Source organism: Taudactylus pleione, unplaced genomic scaffold (assembly GCF_031769625.1).
Source record: "Taudactylus pleione unplaced genomic scaffold, aTauple2 ptg000079l, whole genome shotgun sequence".
Taxonomy (NCBI): Eukaryota; Metazoa; Chordata; class Amphibia; order Anura; family Myobatrachidae; genus Taudactylus; species Taudactylus pleione.
In genome coordinates this window covers 2,762,378-2,782,525 of record NW_028284481.1, presented here as the reverse complement: position 1 = coordinate 2,782,525, position 20,148 = coordinate 2,762,378, and the positions used below count along the sequence as shown (strand labels likewise).

At 44.5% G+C, this 20,148-nt stretch overlaps 1 protein-coding gene across 1 annotated transcript in view; it reads left to right on the top strand.

The window, feature by feature from the left end:
- Positions 1-20,148, top strand: part of ALK (ALK receptor tyrosine kinase) — a 1,123,220-nt gene that overhangs the window by 778,820 nt on the left and 324,252 nt on the right. Inside the window, exon 5 of the mRNA XM_088467953.1 lies at positions 6,690-6,817. Coding sequence (XP_088324079.1) covers positions 6,690-6,817 — 128 coding nt within the window. The remainder of the gene's footprint in view (positions 1-6,689; positions 6,818-20,148) is intronic.

Here is a 20,148-nt window from a genome sequence, read left to right as displayed (position 1 = left end):
AGTTTGATTTGGTAACTGCCAAGCTACCCAGGCTCCGATGACTGGTGGACTGTGATGTACAGTATTGCCCATCTTTATTCTGGACCCTAAAACATGTTGCCATGCCACTTTGGTTGGATTCCCATGATGCTTGCATCACAAACCTCTTGTTTGCAGCCAATTAATAAAGCAATTAGTAATTTTGTTTTAAAGCTTTTACATTTTTTGCAAGCCCCAGCACGACAAACATAATGTCTGCAGTGTTTTTCCTGGAAAGTGCTGGGCTTGATGGCATCATGGTGTCACTGACACGATGACATCATGATGCTCCGAACCCTCCTGGGTTTTAGGTAAGTCCACCCCATACTTGCCTACTCTCCCAGAACATTTGGCAGACTTCCAAATCTCCATTGGCTCTCCGGACTTCAGGAAGAGCAGGAAAGTGTCTCGGAACCGCTGTTGCTGCACAGGCGGCCTGACAATGTGATGCACACTGAATCGCGTCATTGTGCCACACAGATACACCGTTTTACCAAGACGAGATTTGCGGCTTTGTATACTGTAGCTGGGGCAAGGCCACAATGATGCTATCATAGTGCCATGTCCCTGTACCTCCCACCTGGATATACCCTTCCCTGACACCCCTGGAGACACCTGCCAAAAAGTGGGCAAGTGTGGTCCACCCCACCATTTGCACTGCTGAGCAGCAAAAAAGGTTTAGGTATTATTATTATAGGATCTCCCAGGCATCACCATCACCAGTGTCGGACTGGGGCATAATGGGCCCACCAGGGGAATGCAGGGATAGTTGCCCATGCGAAGAGGTGTGGCCAGCCTTCCACAGAGGCAGAGTGCATGGTCTGGGCCCCTTTAAAAATATATATATATAGTAATTACTGCTAGTGCATGCATGATAATGTACCAGATTAGTAACAGCCATGCATTGTAGAAAATACATCGTAGTCCTGTGCAGTAAAATGTAACATATAATGTATAATTCAAGTGCACAGTCTGGAATCTGATCCCTAGAGGAGGGGGTGGGGCCTCAGGCAGTGGGGCCCACTGGGGGTTTCCCCTGTACCCCTGTGGGCCAGCCCGACATTGACCATCACCCTCTACTGCCTCTTATATGGTGACCAGTTTGAAGTAGGTTAAGTCAGTAAGTTATTCATTGACTGGTGGTGGTGGGCACTAGAAGTGTACTAGCCTGTCCAGGCCAATATCCCTTGAGCAGACCCTGGCTGTCTCCATCCCTCCCTTCCCCCCATCACATTATGACACTGCCCCCTAATCAATCTGCCAGCAGTCATTTGATTTGAAATTATACTTTTACTAAAAGACAAGCTCACAAAACACTGGGCTGGGGAGGTGACCGTGCCAAGGATAACAAGTGGTGCACGTGAGTAATACAGGATTCCAGGAATACAGTAGCAGCATTTATTTTAAGGGGAACATCGGTGAGAATCATTGCGGATGTGTTTAATGACCTGAGACTATATTATTATTATTATGGACAATGCCAGGAATATTAATGAAGCGTCGGTCAGACGGCATTGGCCAAGGCAGGGACAAGGCAAGGACAGAAGTGTGATCATCCTATCCTATGGATGATCAACCCCGAGACCTGACGCTTTCCTCTGAGGACTGATGGGCATCACTCACAGACAAAGAACACAGGGGCTGATTCAGCTTAGGACGGAATTGCAGAGCTGCACGCAAGCAGCTTTGCAATTCCGTCCTTGCAAATATGCAAATGCAGCAGGAGGTGTACGACACCCCCTGTATGACACCCCCTGTATGACACCCCCTTCTGCATTTGCGATCCCAGCACTGCGTCCAAAGTGGACGGCGCCGGTCCTCCGTCCAGCTGAGTAAGCTTCAGCTTACTCAGGCTGGCCGGCTTGCAAGGTCAGAAAACTGCATCCGTGGACGCTGCCCCTGGCCTTGACACGCCCCCTCACCGCCCCTTAAATGTCTCTGCCTGTTAATCAGGAAGAGGCATAAAAGGTGCTACGTGCGATCGTACAGGAGCCATTCTGCACATTCACAGATCAGGTCTTGCGCACACGCGCAGGTTTCCGATAATCGGAAATCTGCGCTAAATCAGCCTCTCAGATATTATCCCACTAATTAATTTTCATGTCATTCCAAGTTTCTTTTGACCGTTACTGGGTAATAAGTCTAATTATTGTTTTATATATATATATATATATACATAGTATATAAACATATACAGTATATATGTTTATTTGTACAGTATGTGTGTGTGTATATATGTATATGTATATACCTGTACACAAGCAGAAACTTCAGGTAGCAGGGTAACAGAGGACACCGGAGCTATACACTGTTATATTACATAAAAATGAGGGGCACTCACCAGCTTTAGCATATAAAGGTATCAAATTTTAATCCTCACATAAGTAATTCTAACATCATTTCAACGTTTCGGTCCTATATGGACCATCTTCAGGAGATACAGCAGTACAGCATGTGCATTTATAATCAGCCAATCCTAAATGATCCTACACATTACTAGACATCACCCCAATGGGTCACTAAATACCCCAGTCAATTAGTCAAAGTGGTGCCCCATGAGCCGGAAGCACTGTCACACTATCCCCGCTGCCCTTCCTGTACGCGGCTCACACACTGGAACTGGTGGTGTGATTTTGCCGCTGGGCACCTGCAGGCAGCATGAGGTAAGCCCGTTTGTTTGATAACCTAATTGATGGAGGCTGGTACTAATGTGGTTTGGCGCCACTTTGACTGATTGACCGTTGAGATGATGTTGGAATTACTTAAGTGAGGATTAAAATTTGATACCTTTATGTGCTAAAGCTGGTGAGTGCCCCTCATTTTATATATATATATATATATATATACGAGAAATCAGATCACACATTTACAGCAAAGTGTCATGTTGCTTTTAATATACAACATATCGCCAGAAGCTAATGTGTTTGGTGCTCACATATAAAAGCTTCTGACAATTAATGATATATATTTAATGGTGGCACAAGGGGTATTGTTACATTAAGCTCCGCTCAGACAGAACCTAGAAAATATATTGTTATAGAGCCATCAATAATGCAAGAATAAACCTATAGGAAGCGATGTTGTGATTAATGCACCTCTTATTTACTGTTTTTACTTAAAGTATCATTAATTTCAAGCCCATCCGTTATAATGCACGGTTATTTACCATTATGTAGCATTTTAACCTGTTCTATTTTAGCAAGATTTCTTTTTTTCTTTTTCATTAAAGTGTCAGTGAGAGAGTTGTGATCGTTGTCCCAGAGAGGAAAGTGAATTGGGCACTTTCCATACTCAGAAATGCTGCAAACAAAACCCTTTTTAATAGCATTAATCCATGGTGCCAGCTGCTTTAGGCAGAAAATGCCAACAAAAGATAAAACGTAAGAAAAAATAAGCATTTCTGTAAAAGGCAGCGAGTTACAGATACTGTACTTGCAGCTTTTAGCCGATATTCAATTAGAAAATGTGGATGTATGCCCTGTGCTGAGTGATGGCAGTGCCGTACCTAGGCATAGACAAACTACGCAAATGCCTAGGTGCACCCAAGCCCGCCTAGGTCCGGCAGAGGTTTGGGGCAGGCACGGCCGGGGCACCTGCTGCTGGCTGGGCAGAGACTATGGCAGCTGCTACTGTCACTGTGCAGTGTCTGTGATCGGAGCTCAGCTGACGGCTCCGCTCGGGCCTGGCAGCAGCAAACCGTGAGCGGGCAGCGCCAGTTTGCGTGGATGGGGCACCTGGATGACAGCTATTGGTTAGCGCGTGTGCTGTACTGGGAAAGGGATGAAGGGTGCTGTGCTGGGTGAGGGGTGCTGTGCTCTGTGCTGTGCTAGGACATGGGTGCTGGGTGAGGGGTACCGTGCTGTGATCTGTGCTGGGTGAGGGGTGCTGGGGGTGCAGTACAATGGGGAAAGGGGAAACAGCACAGTGAGACCACACCCCTTCTGTGAGGCCACACGCTTTTTCAGGATCCCATGGAGGGGGCACCACCCAAAATCTTGCCTAGGCACTAATTTGGTTAGGGACGGCTCTGAGTGATGGTACTCTTTCCCAATATAGTGTAAAGTTCTCCGTTCAGGCAGGGATCCAGGAACTGGCCGGCAGATTAGGGGCCCACTGACCGAAGCTTGTTTAAAATGAGAGCACACCTGTTAGCTGATGTCTAAGTTGTCAAACCCAGGGCTACAAAACTGCTTTGGGATCTCGTCTGTCACTCGCCACTCCAGCATGCCAGGCTCTGCCTCTCTCTATTACCAGAATGAGTAATAAACCAATCTCTTAGTGGGCCTGATACAGAGATGGCACAGATCCGGTCCAATGCATGCATAGACCACAAAACATCGGTCATTTGCGCCCAGATCTAAACTGCGTCCACCTGGTTACGGGTTCCAGGCCATAGACCTACATTAAAAAGGTCAACAATGTCTAGATAGACAAGAGATGTTCGACAGGCAATAGGTGGTCAGGGGCAAAAGGTCAACATGGATGAAGGTCGACAGGTACAAAAGTTCGACAGGGTCAAAAGGTCGGGTCAGGGTTAGGCACTTACCAGAGGGTTAGGTTTAGGCTCTAGGAGGGATGGTTAGGGTTAGGCATGTACCATGATGGTTAGGGATAGACACTAGGAGAGACGTTGGGGATAGGGACTTACTAGAGAGTAAGAGTTAGGCACCAGGAGGGAGGGTTAGGGTAAAGATAAAGGTTAGAAGAAAAACAAAACAATGTGTTGACCATTTTTGCGTCGCCTTTATAAACCCTGTCAAATGTATTTCCTGTCGGCCTGATCCATGTCGACCTTTGGTCCCTGATGACCTATTGCCCGACTAACATCTGTTGTCTTTCTACTGTAGACATTGTCTATCTTTTTCTTGTAGATCTTTTATACCAAACCTGCTGGTTATACTGGGTGTTTCAGCCCTGGCTGGCAGGGTAGAGCTGAGACATGTTCGCTCTCAAATTCCTGATGGAATGATGATGTCACGGCTTAGATCAATTATTATTTCCCTTTTGTGTAGACGTTATCTGTCACTAATAAGGACTCTTGACCTCGTCAGTGCAACCTAGGGCTGTTGCTGAGCACTGTATGAGGCCCAACACTGCGGCGCGTGGCTGCTTCATTATGCAAGTGCTCTACTCAGCCCAAAGCGAGCAAACGTGTGGATGGCAAACAAATATATCCTTGTTGTCTAAAGTTTGATTTTAATCGATTTTGATAGATTTTTTATTTAAAATCAGTAAAAATCAATTAACATTGATCAACATCGATATTGTGTTTCTGGGGCTAAATCACACATTTACTAACAGACAATGGGCTCCATATATCAACCAGTTTTATCATACACAACAAGTTTTAAAATTTGCTGCGTATGATAATGGTGCTCCAGCCAATCAGCTCCCAACTGTCACCTGTTTGAAAAATGACAGTTGGAAGCTGATTGGCTGGAGCACCACTTATCATACGTAACGTGTTTTAAAACTCATTGCGTATGGTAAAACTTGTTGATTAATGGGCCCCATTTTTTTATTTGGCTTTTTAAGTAATAGTAACTGTGTGATGTAGCTACAAATACAAAACATCAATATTTATCTATTTTTATCCATTTTAAATCAATCAAAATCAATTAAAATCATCTTTTAGTAAATATAATCATCAGTTTCTGGATGGAGCAAAACTTGCGTGGAACATACAGAACACCAGCAGGTGATGTATGTGGGTAGCGTTGCATATACAAGTGGTGACAGCAGGTATACTGTGGAGACATCTCAGGGTCTCAGTGGAGCACGTCTGTGTCCCACTGTGGCACTCTAACACATTGACAAGATGGCGCCGTGCATGTGCAGAAGGCTATATGGCGGCCATCTTGGTAAGGTACTGATGCTTCCCTAAAAGAGCATCATGGAGACTGCTCAGTAGCACACTCCATACTTCAACAATTAAAACAGGAGTCTTATTTGTTTTTCTCATAGCCTTTGAATAGCTGTTCGTACAATAGAGCATCTTGTTCTCTGCGTTTTGCCTGTTTATGTTGTTGTTTTTGTGCTTTGTTATATATTTTATGTTCTGTGCTTAAACCTTGTGATATATCTCACAGTTTGTGCGTAGCGCATACTATGAATCTGTTTTAGGACTTGCCTTTAACCCAATTAAACTCGCCTAGGCACAGAATGTCAAGGGATAGGAGCGGAGCACAGGCTTGTGATTTAACAGCTGAACACATCCTCTATTTAAAAGGCGGACGTAAATTAGAGCTTTGCTCCTGTCCCTGGGGCAGGCTGGTTACTGTGACTCCTAACAGCATTGTGACATGTGTATAAGAAAAGAATGAGGGCTGTGTTTAGGCATTAAAAAAAGGGGATGTGATGAGATTCTGTCTGTCACAAATTTTTCTCTGTGAAATTATGAAGCACAATTGCCCTGTCTGGGAGGGTGGCTCTCTCACAGACCGGACATCGCACTGCAAAACGCTTCTGCCACTCACAGGCTATTGCTAAAGGTCCCCTCGCATAAGTCAGATGGAGGCTTGCCAAAACGCCCCATGCTTTTGAATTGACAGCATGGCGGCTCAGGGGTCATGCGCACGTAGGTGCGAGCGAAATCCTGTATGGAAAAAATCTGCCTGGATCCTCATTATCATTTTTTTCTCTTCTTGTTTTCTGATGTCGACTGAAATCAGATGGGTGACCATCGGAGGACCCCTTGGGCACAAGCCGAGGCCGTTCCGGATATCTCTGGACTATCTCGATGACAGGGGGGCGACGGTGGCCGCTGTGGATTCATTCGCCATGAAGAACTGCACCCGAGGTAATTTGCTGGCCGTAGAATTCATACACGTCCTGTTGCACTGGGCTGGTTCTGTGGTTGCTCAGGACGATATTATGTAACATTTTTAATGCCATGAAATTTTAATGCCAGATTAACACACTTAAGTGCATTAAAAATTGAAATATGTTATTTCATAAGGAACTAAATTGCTTGCGCTGGATAAACTGGGTATTTAAGTTTCTTTATTTTAAAGGATTTAGAGAGAGGCTTAAACCGTGCAATTACTCCATAAACAAAAGTGACTTAAGTTAAAGCGGAAATAATTGTAGCGTGGTTGTAACATACGATCAAGGGGCAGATTTATATTATACAGGGTGCAGGGTGTGCGGTGCAGGCAGGCCGCTGAGCCAAGGGGGGCACGCACAGCACAACCTGTACCCCAGTACAATCAGGTGCGGATTTATATTATACAGGGTGCAGGGTGTGCTTTGCAGGTAGGCCGCTGAGTCAAGGGGGGTCTGCACAGCATAACCTGTACCCCAGAACAAGGTCCAATGGGACTGAGACCAGCACCATTTTTTCTATGTTTTCTTGAAAAATATAGCGCATAGGCCATATTTCTGAAGAATTCGTTGGTGATATGGAGCTTTAACAGAAGATAGCAAGGATATAGCACTCTGCCACACAGAAATTTGCAGATGGGCCCCCTCAATTGGTAAAATGCCGCTGCACACAATGTACAAAAGGTACCACAGTTTCCATGTCCAGCCCTTGTGCTTACCAAACCCAGCACTGTCCACGTGAGGTCCAGCTACCAGGAGCTTGCATTGGGAGGTTATTACTGTTACATGAAAGACATTTTTTTTTTGAGTCACTCAGGGTCATTTATAATCTGATTGTGCCCGTGTGCCCATATGTGTGATAAGTGGACAGTCCTCCTCCTCCTGGCCTTGGGTTACATCCTGGTAAAATCCAGTGCGCATCGGTGGCAACTTTAGCAATCCCATTAAATAGTCCACTTTATAGTCAGCACCACTCAGTGAACTCACAGAAATGCCAGGACTCTCCCGGACATAACGGGACCGTTAGTTAGTACATACCACGCACAATATTTCACATTCTATCTTCCAGTTGTTTCATTGGGATCGGTATGTTATGCCGCCGGACGTCAGCCCGGCGAATGAAATACCGACACCAGAAGGCCGGCATTTGGAGATCGCGACAGGGTAAGTATAAAGGCTATCCCTAACCCTCTCTCCCCCCTAATCCTAACCTCCCTTCCATCTAAACCTAACCCCCCCCTCCTCGCACACTAAACCTAACCCTCCCGGGGGAGGTGCCTGGCCCTAACCTACCCCGGGGGTGCCTGACCTTAACCCCCACCCCTTCCCCTAGCCTAACCCTAACCCTCCCAGGGGGGGGGGTGCCTACCCCTATGTCCCCCCGGGAGACCCTAAACCTAAACACGGGGCTATCCGTTCTGGACGCCCGGCTTACCTACGATCAGTATTCCGGGCGTCGGGATTTTGGCATGGGGCTAATGATAGGCGTCGGTATTTAGATGTCTATCATTAGTCCCATGCCGGGATTTCACTGTCGGGAAGCCGGTGGTGGGCATTTCTACCACCAGCTTCCTGACTACATACCGTTTCATTCCCATCTGCTCTTTATGGTACAGGGATACAGACTTATTCACTCTGCCGATGGTTTCGCTGTTGAGCGATTATCGTCCATCTGCGCATACATCTGAGCCGCAATGCACATGTGACAAGGCACGTTATCATAGTTCATGATAGTGAGTATTTATACGCAGTGTGACTGACAGTCAGGGGACATTAGGGGGGAGGTAACGGTGTGTGGAAGCAGGGAACGCAGGCATGTGGCGATCGTTCCGGGGGGGGCGTGTCTCACCCTGCGATGACGAGCCCGTACGAAAGGAATATGGCTCCAGCCCCTCAGGTCCCGCAGCCATTCTGCGGGACCATTGACTCCCTCAGATCTGCAATGGAATGATCTGCGCCCGATGCTGCATCTTAGTCCTCAGATGCATCGTCATGTTACGCAGGAGCTTGGATTCGCAAAGCTGCAGGGGGCGGCTCAAACGTCTCCGGGCAGACTGCGACATGCAGTGATTATATTTTATTTTCTTATTAATCTTAACTCTGTTTCTGCTCCAGTCCATGAATTATACATATACTGTGTAAAACAGTTTTATGTTGTGTTTAATTGCAGGAGAACTTGTAGTTTTTGACTCTTTGAACTGGTTGTTAAATGAAACTTAGGGCCTGATTCAGCGAGCATCGCAACTGCGAATATGCGCGCAATCGGCCCACTGTTACGCACTGCACGCATTCTCCACTGCGGGACTGCGATCGCAGCGGCTACGCAGACCTATCGCAGAGTGATTGACAGGAAGTGCCGTTTGTGGGAAGTGATGGGGGGTGGTCTCTGAAACGCAGGCGTCCCCGTCCATTCGGACGCCATTGTATGGGCGTGCATAAATTAGCCACTGCGATGCCGTACGCAGCCTGAGGTTTCATAGCATGCGTGGAAGTTAGCAATTTCTGAGTAAGGTCAGGGTTTGTGCAAGTGTACGTGAGGCTGCGATGGTAACCGATTGTACCGAAGCAGTGGTGACATTGCGCTCGCTATGGATTAGCATACTATCGCAGTTGAACTGCATGACTAATCGCTATTGCATTCGCAGTTGCGTTCCTTGCTTAATCAACCCTGAGTCAGATAATATTTGCTTCTATTAGTGCATATGTGCTTGCAGTAACCCCAGGATTGTTACTGTGGGGTCTATTTACTAAGCAATGTTAGGAGACAGAGTGGAAAGTGATAAGAAAGTGATAAGGTGCCAGCCAATCAGCTCCCAACTGTCATTTTTCAAACACAGCCAGTGAGATGACAGTTGGGAACTGATTGGCTGGAACCTTATCACTTTCGTATCACTTTCCACTCTGTCTCCTAACACTGCTTAGTAAATAGATCCCTAAATCACTTAAACTTCATACCAGGTAGTCTAGACGGGTGTTTTAAAGATACTGTAACAATTTGGATACTGTTATTATTCCTGTGTGGTTGGGATGTCAATGTGAAGACAATTTATGAAGGGCACAGCAGAGTTTTATAGCCCCTGCATTGTTACATTCTGTATAAGTAGGCTCACAGCCCGGGGAGCAGTTGTATGATATATTTAGCCATTTGATATTTTGCACTTTTTTGAGTGGGGGTGGGGGGAAGTGAAAGTAAATAAAAAGTACTGACCATTGTATTATTTTATTCTACCCCACTAAATGCAGTAACTGAAACTAGTACTGCTTATATCAGTATACCAGAAATATTGTGGTCTAATAATAATTATTATTTAGCTATTAAATAGATGCATACTATTGCACCCAAAAAATACAAAATCGAGTGACTGCAGTCTGTGACTGGGGCATTTTAAGAAATTAGGGGGCCAGTGCACGTGATCAGGGCTTGCCCATACAAACCCCACTCCATTTGCAATCGTGATAGAGAGTGTGCGCCGTGCATTATAGGGGCACACTAGTCATATTACACAAAGAGTGGCCTCGTCAAATTGGGGGCATGACACCCCCCAGGCATCCACATTTAAAGATGTGCCTCCTACACCCCCACCACCCCCATCTAGCCCCGCCAGTAGATTATCAGCCCCCCATTTTAATACAGAGAACACAATTTGCTTTATTACCCCCTACATAAATTAGTACCCTTGATCAACCCCTAGCTAAAAAAATAGATCCACACTTCGGAGCATAGCATCAATATTATTTTTACTAAATTAATGTGAAAACGGGTGTTTTCACGCCCTTTTCACATTAATTTATTATCACAGGAATGTACTAATAAGCAGTTGGCATCGTTTTCCTAAAAAAAAAAAAAAACTCCTCCAAGCCCTTAAATTCACATTTTTTTAGTAAGCAGATCGCATTACTCATACTTGTGGAAATGTGATCTGCTCATATTGACTAAAGTAAATAGTAAAAAAATACCGGGAGCCCTGCGATAATAACGAGCTATGGAGAAGCTTCCCCCCATTTCGCCTACTACAGCTCAGGCTTTCCTGCCTGCTGACAGGGAGAGTATAGCCCAGAGTAGGATTCTGTGATCAGCCATGTGTGTAGAGCCCAGAGTAGGCTTCTATGATCAGCCATGTGTGTCTGATAGACCACAGGCTGATCACAGTAAAAAAAATAATAATAGAATAATAAAAAATAAAATAAAAACACTTACCTGCACTCAGGGACTAGTGATTAGTGATCCGGTGAGCTCCTCGGTGGCCTGGTCATTTGATCGCTGTACTCTGTAGGAGTTTTGCAAGGACAGAGCTTTCTCGCAAGCTCTGTACTTGCATGTGATGTTTTATACATTCATGCGATGTTTTCAAATATCGCATTGCGAATTTGGGAAAATGACATCCCATTATGATAAATATACCCCTTTATAAAAAGAGGCCCATTATGAAACTAATAGTCCCCACCTGCTGCTATAGTACATAAACAGCCGCCCCCTCCCCACTAATATTAGTCTGTAAACACTACTTACAATCATTATCTAAATAAGTCGCCCCCATCCATGTCATTCAGCACACTCCCTTCTTCCTCCACTTCGCCCCTAGCTCATGGGCCTGAGGAGCTCATTCAGACCTGCTCGCTAGATGCGTTCGCTCGCACCAAACGTATGCAAATATGTGAAGGCAGGTGATCGCGGATCAATTTGTGTATGCAGACGCCCACCAGCCTGTCTTAAGACGACCACTTGTGCACGTCATCTCCAGGAAGTGCATGCAACCATCGGTACATCGGGTTACATCAGATGCGATCGCAGCGCTTGTGACAGACCATACCCTACCGCAAGGACTGCGATCACTTCAGTGTGAAACCAGGTGACGTGTACTATGACGCTGCCTCTTAATTAAGCACGCCTCTGAAACGGCGTTGAACGCCTGCGTTGGCACCTCCACTCCCCCATTTCTATCAGCTAGCCCCTGTCACCACCCACAAACGGCTTCTTCTGTCACTCACTCTGCTGGGCTGTCTATGCACAGCGAGCGAACGCTTCCAGATCTCTCGCAGTGGAACGCGCACTGCAATGCGTACGCAGAATGCGAAAATCGGTCAGCTACGAGCGAACGCATCCTAGCGAGTGGGTCTGAATCAGGTCCTGAGTGCCCTGCACCCATTATAAATACAACACTTAGTAGATGTAGTTTGATGTACAAACGTCTTATAGAGGAATTGTTCGTTGCCCGCCAATTCACTAATGATGCCCAGAATGTCACTGTCTGGGGTCTTCTTACTTCTTACTAACGGTAATTCCAGAGAATCCTACTAACAGCTGTATGAGCAGACGGGAGATGTGGCTAATTTAAACAGCTGTAATACGAGGTTATGCGGGCCCCCTGAGACACCTAAACTCCTGTGTTATAGCCTCCAATTGTAATAAATTCCAGTAGCTGCCACTAGGGAGGTGACGCTCTCAGTAACACAGTATGGGGCTCCAGTGTAACCCAATGATCAGGCGTCAGGATGGCTGAGGAGGTGTATACTGATGAAATCTATCATTTGCTTATTATGGAATGTTAGACATGTATAGTGTTTGTCTAACCCTTAGTGCATTGTATGATTTGCATCTTTCGTGTTTATCGCTTTTTGGCTGTTTGAAAAATTAGCATTTTGTGCAACATGTGTTTTACAAACATGGCTGAAGACCTGCCATCCCGGCAACGCGGGCAATTAGCGGGAACAGAGAAGCGTTAGCGGAATTATTTTGCCTAAAATGCTCGTTCGCTGAGCCTAGCTAAAGTAACGGCAAGATTAAATAGCTTTCTTCGGCCAGTCCATGTATAGTTTTCCAGAAAGTATTTTGTTGGGGAGATAATGCTCTTCCCAATCTGGAGTATGGAAAATGATTCACCATTAACCATGCATAGGGGACCATCTCTGCGGCTACTGGCGAAACCTCCTTAGAGAGGCTTTTATTTCACACAGAGGCATCTTGTAGGGATATACAGACATGTCCTCATACACCTTTGCTGCAGTCGCGCCAAATAGCCCCTCTCAGTGCGCCCGTGAGACTCTGCTAGCGCCGGGCATCTTTTTTGCGTCTTTTATTGCCGAAATTAATTTGATATGTGACACTTGTATATTTGTGTGCAACTGAGTCTCTGAACCAGCATGAGAAGTGCGACCATGCAGCTGGTGCAGCTTTTTTTCACTTAGGGACGTATTCAATTTGAAGCAAAATTTCCATTTCGGCGATACTTTTTTGCCAATGACGTCAGTTTTGCTGATTTCATTTATCCCCGTATTCAATTTCAGCGTCTTTTCGCCACCACGATAACGCAATGCAATGTAATAGGCGAAAAAGTTTCACCTATGAACACCCGGCGGAAAAAAGTGCAGAATTGTGGTTTTGGGGTGCAACATTGCAGGAACCACCCTGCGCCCTTTGGACACCCCCCCCCCCCCCCTGAGGCTAACTGCATCAAAAAAATGAAAAAAAATCCCCAGAGGACACCCCAAAACAGCACTTTGAAAAAAGGGGTGAAAAAATTCAAAGTTCGGGTACAAATTCAAAAACAGCGAAATAGCCTTTGAGGGGTTCTGGAAGTATGGGGGAGGTGCATTTTTGATTGATTGCTGAAGGTGCATTTTTGGCGCTATTTAATGCTTCACTGTAGCCATTTCTAAATATGCTTGCACCCATTTTGATGTACCAAAATTTGATGGGAATACTGATTTCCCCCCCAAAAAGTTGCAAAATGCTATTCTTCACCACTTGCTGACAGACGCAAAATAGCACCTATTGAGCCCATTCAAAGACCCCAAATACCTTCATCGGGGGTACCCATAGTGAACCCCCATGTCAGAGAATCTTTTGGGGGGTGTCAGGCTGATTTCCCACAAAACGACAGGACTTTTCGCCTGTTTGAGTTTCGCCGGGTCCCGTTTTCGCCGATTGCGAATTGAATACGGGGATACGCGGGGATGAGCACGATACTTTATCGCACAGAAAGGCGGCGAAGACGGCGAAAAGTCCGGCAACTGACTTTTCGCTTCAAATTGAATACGGGTCATAGTCGCACATTGATATACAAGTGTCACATATCAAATGAATCAGCACAATCTCCTGGTGCGTCGTATTGCAATGCATTTTCAGCAAAATAAAGATGCCCGATGCTAGCAGAGTTGCACTGAATCTGGCGGTTCACTCATGCCAGGCATGTCGCGCTGTGTGGCCTACTGAGGATTGATGTAGGAGGACACATCTGCACAGTATATGTGAGCTACATGCAAAAGGAGGCAGTATGTAGTCCTGCCAAATTTGGGGTACTTGAAAATGGGTGTTAGCATATTTTAAAGTCTCAAAAGTGAAGTTAAAAAATACCTGAAAAGCGCACCTGTTACAAGCACCTGCAATCAAAAAAACACCTGACCCATCCTTGCAGACCCCCAAAAAGTCTATCTCGCTAGCTTTTATGCTTGTCCCCCCACTTTTTACTTTTTCGCCCCCAAAATGAAAGTACTTTTTTGGGCTGTTCTTAAGTTTTTTTCCCAGGATTTTTTGACAAATTTGTCCTTTGGGGGGCTGTCCCAAGGGTTCTGAGTGGTTTCCCCAGCTTTGCACCCCAAAATAAACATTTTGCACTTGTTTTCACCTGCTATTCAGAGGCGAATCTTTTTTGCCTATTACATTGCATTGACTCTCCGCGTACGCGAAAAGCAGCTGGAATTGAACACGGAGATAAGTTTCCGCCACGCGAAAAGCCGAGATCGGCGATACTTTTCCGCGGATTTCAGCTTTTCACGTCTAATTGAATATGGCCCATGGTTTGTTCCAGGTGCAAAGTTACTTGCACCTGAGTATCAGACCCCTACCTACTTCTATAAATTGTTTTTTTTTTTATATATATATATATATATATATATATATATATATATAACTTCTAGCTCCAGTTCCATCTGTACTGAAGCGTGGAGATGTAACATTTCTTGTCAGGACCTCAGAGATGACCTTGAGTCCTCCTCTGACCTCGAATCTCCTCTCCTGGGCTTTATATATACGTTTTCCTAATCCCCTCTCATAGAAGAATGTCGGTTCTTCTGAAGGCAGCAAATCCAATTACTCTTACTGTGGGAGCAGATATAAATACATTGCTGCTGTCTCCGATAAATCATTTCATGTTCTTCCTTCATCTTTTGTTTACTTGTTGATTGCAAATTCTGACAAAGTCAATGTTTGTGTGATGTCTAGTCTCTTACCTCAGATCCTACAAACCTGTCCAGCTGTTCTTCTACAGATGACATGAGAACCTCCGGTGTCCTTTTCAGGGACTTATGCACATCAATGTTCAGTACAGTTATGTGTTGTTGTAGTCTGATACCCCTGGCTCTGATAGGAGTCAATGAATGTTGCAATATAGGAATCTGCCACCAGGTGGAGCAGTTATGCACCAAAACTGAGACAAGCCAGCAACAGGACAGTGTGTTTGTGGTTGCATATGCTTAGTAGAGACGGGGAGATGCCAAGGAGTGGAGTGCAGAGTGGGGTGAGCCACCACAGGTCTGCTGTGAAATACAAAAGCCTGGGCAATGGGAGTGGTGAGGTGACAGAAGCCACTGAATATAAATTCCCACTGATTGCACTGAGTGACCGCCGCAGAATTACCAGACGAGACTTTGAGCCCAAGACTGTATGTCAGCGCTGGGAGCCACAGTTGAGAGCTGAGGAGGCTGTTAGTGAGGAAAAGAGTTGTAAAAGAGGAACATATGAGCTGCAGCGCCACTAAAAATTGTTTAGGCGCTATGGAGAAATGGTTGAAAGCTCCTGAGAACAGTTACAGAGCTATAGCAAGAGTGTATGAGAGATACTGAGAATTATCGACAGATACTGAGGGGTATATTTACTAAAATGCAAGTTTTTAGAAGTGGAGATGTTGTCCATAGCAACCAATCATATTCCAGCTATTATCTTCTAGAAGGTGCTAGATTAATTAATCCAATTCATTGCTATGGGCAACATCTCCACTCTTAAAAACCCACACTTTAGTAAATATATCCCTGAGAATTGTCGAGAGATACTGAAGTCTCCTATATTTCAAGTACTGTGTATCCTGCAAAAGACTGAGCTTGAGTAAACAGCATGATATTCGTCTTGTTTGAGCTACTAGAGAAACATTGCTTAAGTTTGCAGGTATAAAAAGCAGCAAACATGTTGTGTGAATACTGAGCTGAGTTATGGAGCACATTGGCACTGAGTTATTGCTATTGTGCAGTGCTGAAGATAATTAGGATATATTAGAAGTGGAACTGTGTTTATTGTGCCTTATCATTGGAAAGCCAAAGTTATTGCTCTATGGATTCTGGAAAAAACAGCATTAGATGCATTTTGCTAAATCAGTTGAGTAACAATCCATGTTGCTCTTAGTGTCTGTTGATATTTTGCAAAGGTTATTGTGTGTTTAAAATATAGTATGTTGAGACAACCCGAGAAATTGCCTTTTTGCTAGTTGTACAGAAGTCAAAGAGGTGCTGCAAAAGCAAAAAAAAGGAAGCCGATTTAACTATTGGAAAAAGTTATTGATCATTGCCTATTCACTACTCTATTGCTAACTACTGTACTGTGTTGAAATTGCTATATACCTTTTTGTGCTGCAATCTTCTGTCATACGTATGGTGATCATTATTTTCATACAGTGACCTACCCCAAATCTATTTTCTCTAGCCCCCATTTAATAAATGTACTTTATTATTCTACTTACCGAAGTTATCACGTTATGTCACGTTACTGTGTGTATAGGACTGGCCTCTCTGCTACAGCCTGTAGTAGATAGAGCTCGTGGAGTCATTGCCAAAGGGGAATGAAGATCCCGTGGAGCAGGGCCAGTCCCAGCTCTTCTAGCACCCTGTGCAAGACTTTTTGGAATGCGCCACCCAAAAAATAAAAATTCAACTATGTTTATAATTACTACTTTTGTTAACCAAAAACATTACTTCCTGGTTTATCATTGAAGAAATATATTTAACCTTGCTTGCATGCTGGGGCAGCATTTCCAAAAACAGGCTGTTTCAGCAAAGCACCTTCCCCATTGTGAAGTCTTCACTTCCTAGATGTCCGCACCTATCGGAGATGGATCGGCCGATCAGTCTCTGTGCAGGTCTCCCCCTCTATAGCTGGCACAGTTCCAGGGTCTATTGGGCAACTGTGCCAGCTAGAGACTACTGCACAGACAAAGGTCTCCGGAAACATGGTGCCTGTGCCATGTTCCCGTTGATTTCTCTACCGTGCATGCACAGATCTTTGGAAAAATGGTGGCTGCGCTATTTTCCCAACGATTTCTGCCGCACCAACGCCGGAGATGTTAGAGTCATTAATGGGTGCAGTGTGCGCAGTGTGGGGGCCCCTGGGGGCCAATGTGCTCCCATTACAGATACGCCTATATTCTTTTCAATAGGTTTGTTAACTAACTACCGTACCCACATGATTTTTGTGAAATATTAGGTTAACAAATGGCCCCAATGTGTCTATTTGTAGAAAAATATAATACAGTAGAGTGTTATAACATCAGGGCTACACACAACAACAACAAACAAGAATGAATATCAATGTTTAGCCCAAATAGTAGTCCCCTACAATAAATGATTCACTTGTTCAATGGGAGAACCACAACATAAGCTGTGCCCGCATGTTGGGTAAGTTGCTTAAGCCAGTGTAACACCACTGGGTATGATGCATAATCAAAGTCAAGGGTTGGGCGCACATCCCCTCTCTTTGATGCTATGTTTGTATAACGACGTGAATCATTCAGAGCTAAAATTAAGTATTTTAAATAATCTCTTTTGGGGTAGAACTCCCATACGGAGTGACGCCCTCATACAAGCGGGAGTGCCTAATTCATGTATTATTTTGTATTTTGTAACTTTATCAGTTGCACTTGACACACGTCTGAGCATTTTATTGTTACAGGGGTAGTGACATGATATGAGGAGGGGAATGGAGGCAGTAGGAAGTAACAGACTGAGAGTTATATAGTGGGAGGAGAAGAGTCTCCAGCAGCACAGAGTATATAAGGAGATATTGTAAGTGGTGTGTTACTGAGAACGGGGCTGTATGTGACAGGGGCAATGGCATGATGTCAGGAGGGGAATGGAGGCAGCAGAGAGTTATATATGCTGGCAATGATGTGTGTGCAGATGATGTTTTTGCAGATTTATGTAGGCACACCCCAGCAGATGGCTGAAACTATGATCAGCCAAGTAACTTAACCATTGGTGTTGGTTTATTGAAAGATAGTAGGTACAGCCGTACTTACTGTTACATGCACACTGGTAATGGTGTAGGGATGCCGGAACAGCATACTAGTGGTGGTAATACCAGGTCACTAACTGGACATCTGTCTAACACCGTGACACTCAACACACTGAACAAGGTGGCGCCATGCAGGCACACTACTAAGGCCCTGATTCAGAGTTGTACGCAAACCCGATGGTTTGTGAACAACTCCGATATATAATGATCAACGCAGGATCTGTACTGCGCAAGTGCCGATCACTGGCTACGAGATCGCTCACAGTGCCCCTACTGCCGTGGCCATTAGGGGGTAGGACGGGGGCGGCGACGTGGTCTGTTTTACAAAATGGGGGAGTGTCATTTGTAGGTGTGCCAAGGCCAGGATCTGCAACTTCCGATAAAGATTTCTTGGTCGCTTAGGTGATGATCGCAACCTAATGCTGTGTCTTCAGACACAGCACTATGAGCTGCGATGCCAACAGGAGGCGACTTAACTCTGCGAAGCTGTGCACTCCTCACTTAACAAGAATCACCGTATATATTATGTATATATTTGTTTGTTTTTTTAATAAAATTTGTCCATCACTTTGTTTCCCGAAACTATAATGTATAATAGGAACCGGCATCTGTTGTACAATAATAAAACAGTCCCTGCTAGAATATGTTGATATACAAAACACGTCTTATTCACTGGAAATCACGTAGCCTCAGGACAGTTTTTTATGGCTTCCCTGAAATGAGAAGATTAGCCACCGTGTCTCTCCAGGACATTTCTGTGATGCTGTGAAACCCCGGAGCTGGCTCTGTGCTATCAGATCTCCTCTGTGGCTTCTATTGTAGTCTAGTAACATATTTTATTTCATTATGAAATGGCCAAGCAAAGACACTTATTCCACCACCATCTAATCCATAGGTTTTAAAAGAACTAATACATTGTACTGTATTGTACCTGCAAAATCCCCTTTTTATTCATCTCGTTCCCTAGGAAGTGGATTAGATTTTTTTCTTACTAAAGAGAGAAATTTATTCCAAATCTAATTTTAGCTGAATACGATAAAATTCACGTCCCTGACCATGGAGTGTATCTAACCATTGGGGGAGGGGGCATGGGTGTAAGAGACTCACAATTCACCCATATGCTTAAAAATGTCCACAAAGTGGAATATATTTTTTTAGACAAATTGTCACCACATCTTCGGGATGTATTCACCAAGGAGGAAAACAAATTGTTTCCATTGGGGAAGTTGCAGACACTCTTCAAATAAATCTTTCTCTGAGAAATATCCAGATCACGAAACGCGTTGCCGTAGGAGGTTTGCCTATGTTGTGAAGTAAAAACAATCGTCACTTGGACTATTTTTATGATTTGAGCCCTTGAGGAGAACTGCGCCGTCGGGGTGGGCCATCCGTGTTTCTATTCATTCCACCATGAAAAGATTATATTGACATTTCATCAAAACAAATGAAAGAAACACAGGCAAAATAACTCTTTTGTTTCAGTGTAGTCTTAAGAGCAGTTCAGGTTTCCCACGCTAGTATTCTGGGGAAAGTGCTGGTAAATTTTCTACGTACTGATGCTCATCAACCATTTTTTTGCTCATCTATATATCGTATAAAATAAAGTCCCTGGTAGGCGTCTGTATGTTTGTCCGGGCTAATCTCAAGAACCACTGGATGGATTTTGTTGCAGTTGTCACTGTTCTATAGAGCATTTGTGGAGGAAGGTTTAGGTGTATGACACATTAATGTATGACAAAAGGGAGCCGAGCAGTGACGGTTTTAGTGAAGCAAGTCAATGAAAAAAACGGACGTCTGAGCGCAGTGTTGGCTTACGCTGCCTAAACCGTTAAAAATATATCACAATGATGGACTTTATTTTAAACCATGTATTATTATTATCCTTTATTTATATGGCGCCACAAAGGTTCCGCAGCGCCTTACACAGTACATAAATGAGCACACAAGAAAAACAGTTAATAGTAATACAAAACAATGCAGGACAAGGACTTGGTATATAAACATTGCTGTATACCACAAGCAGCAGGACATTA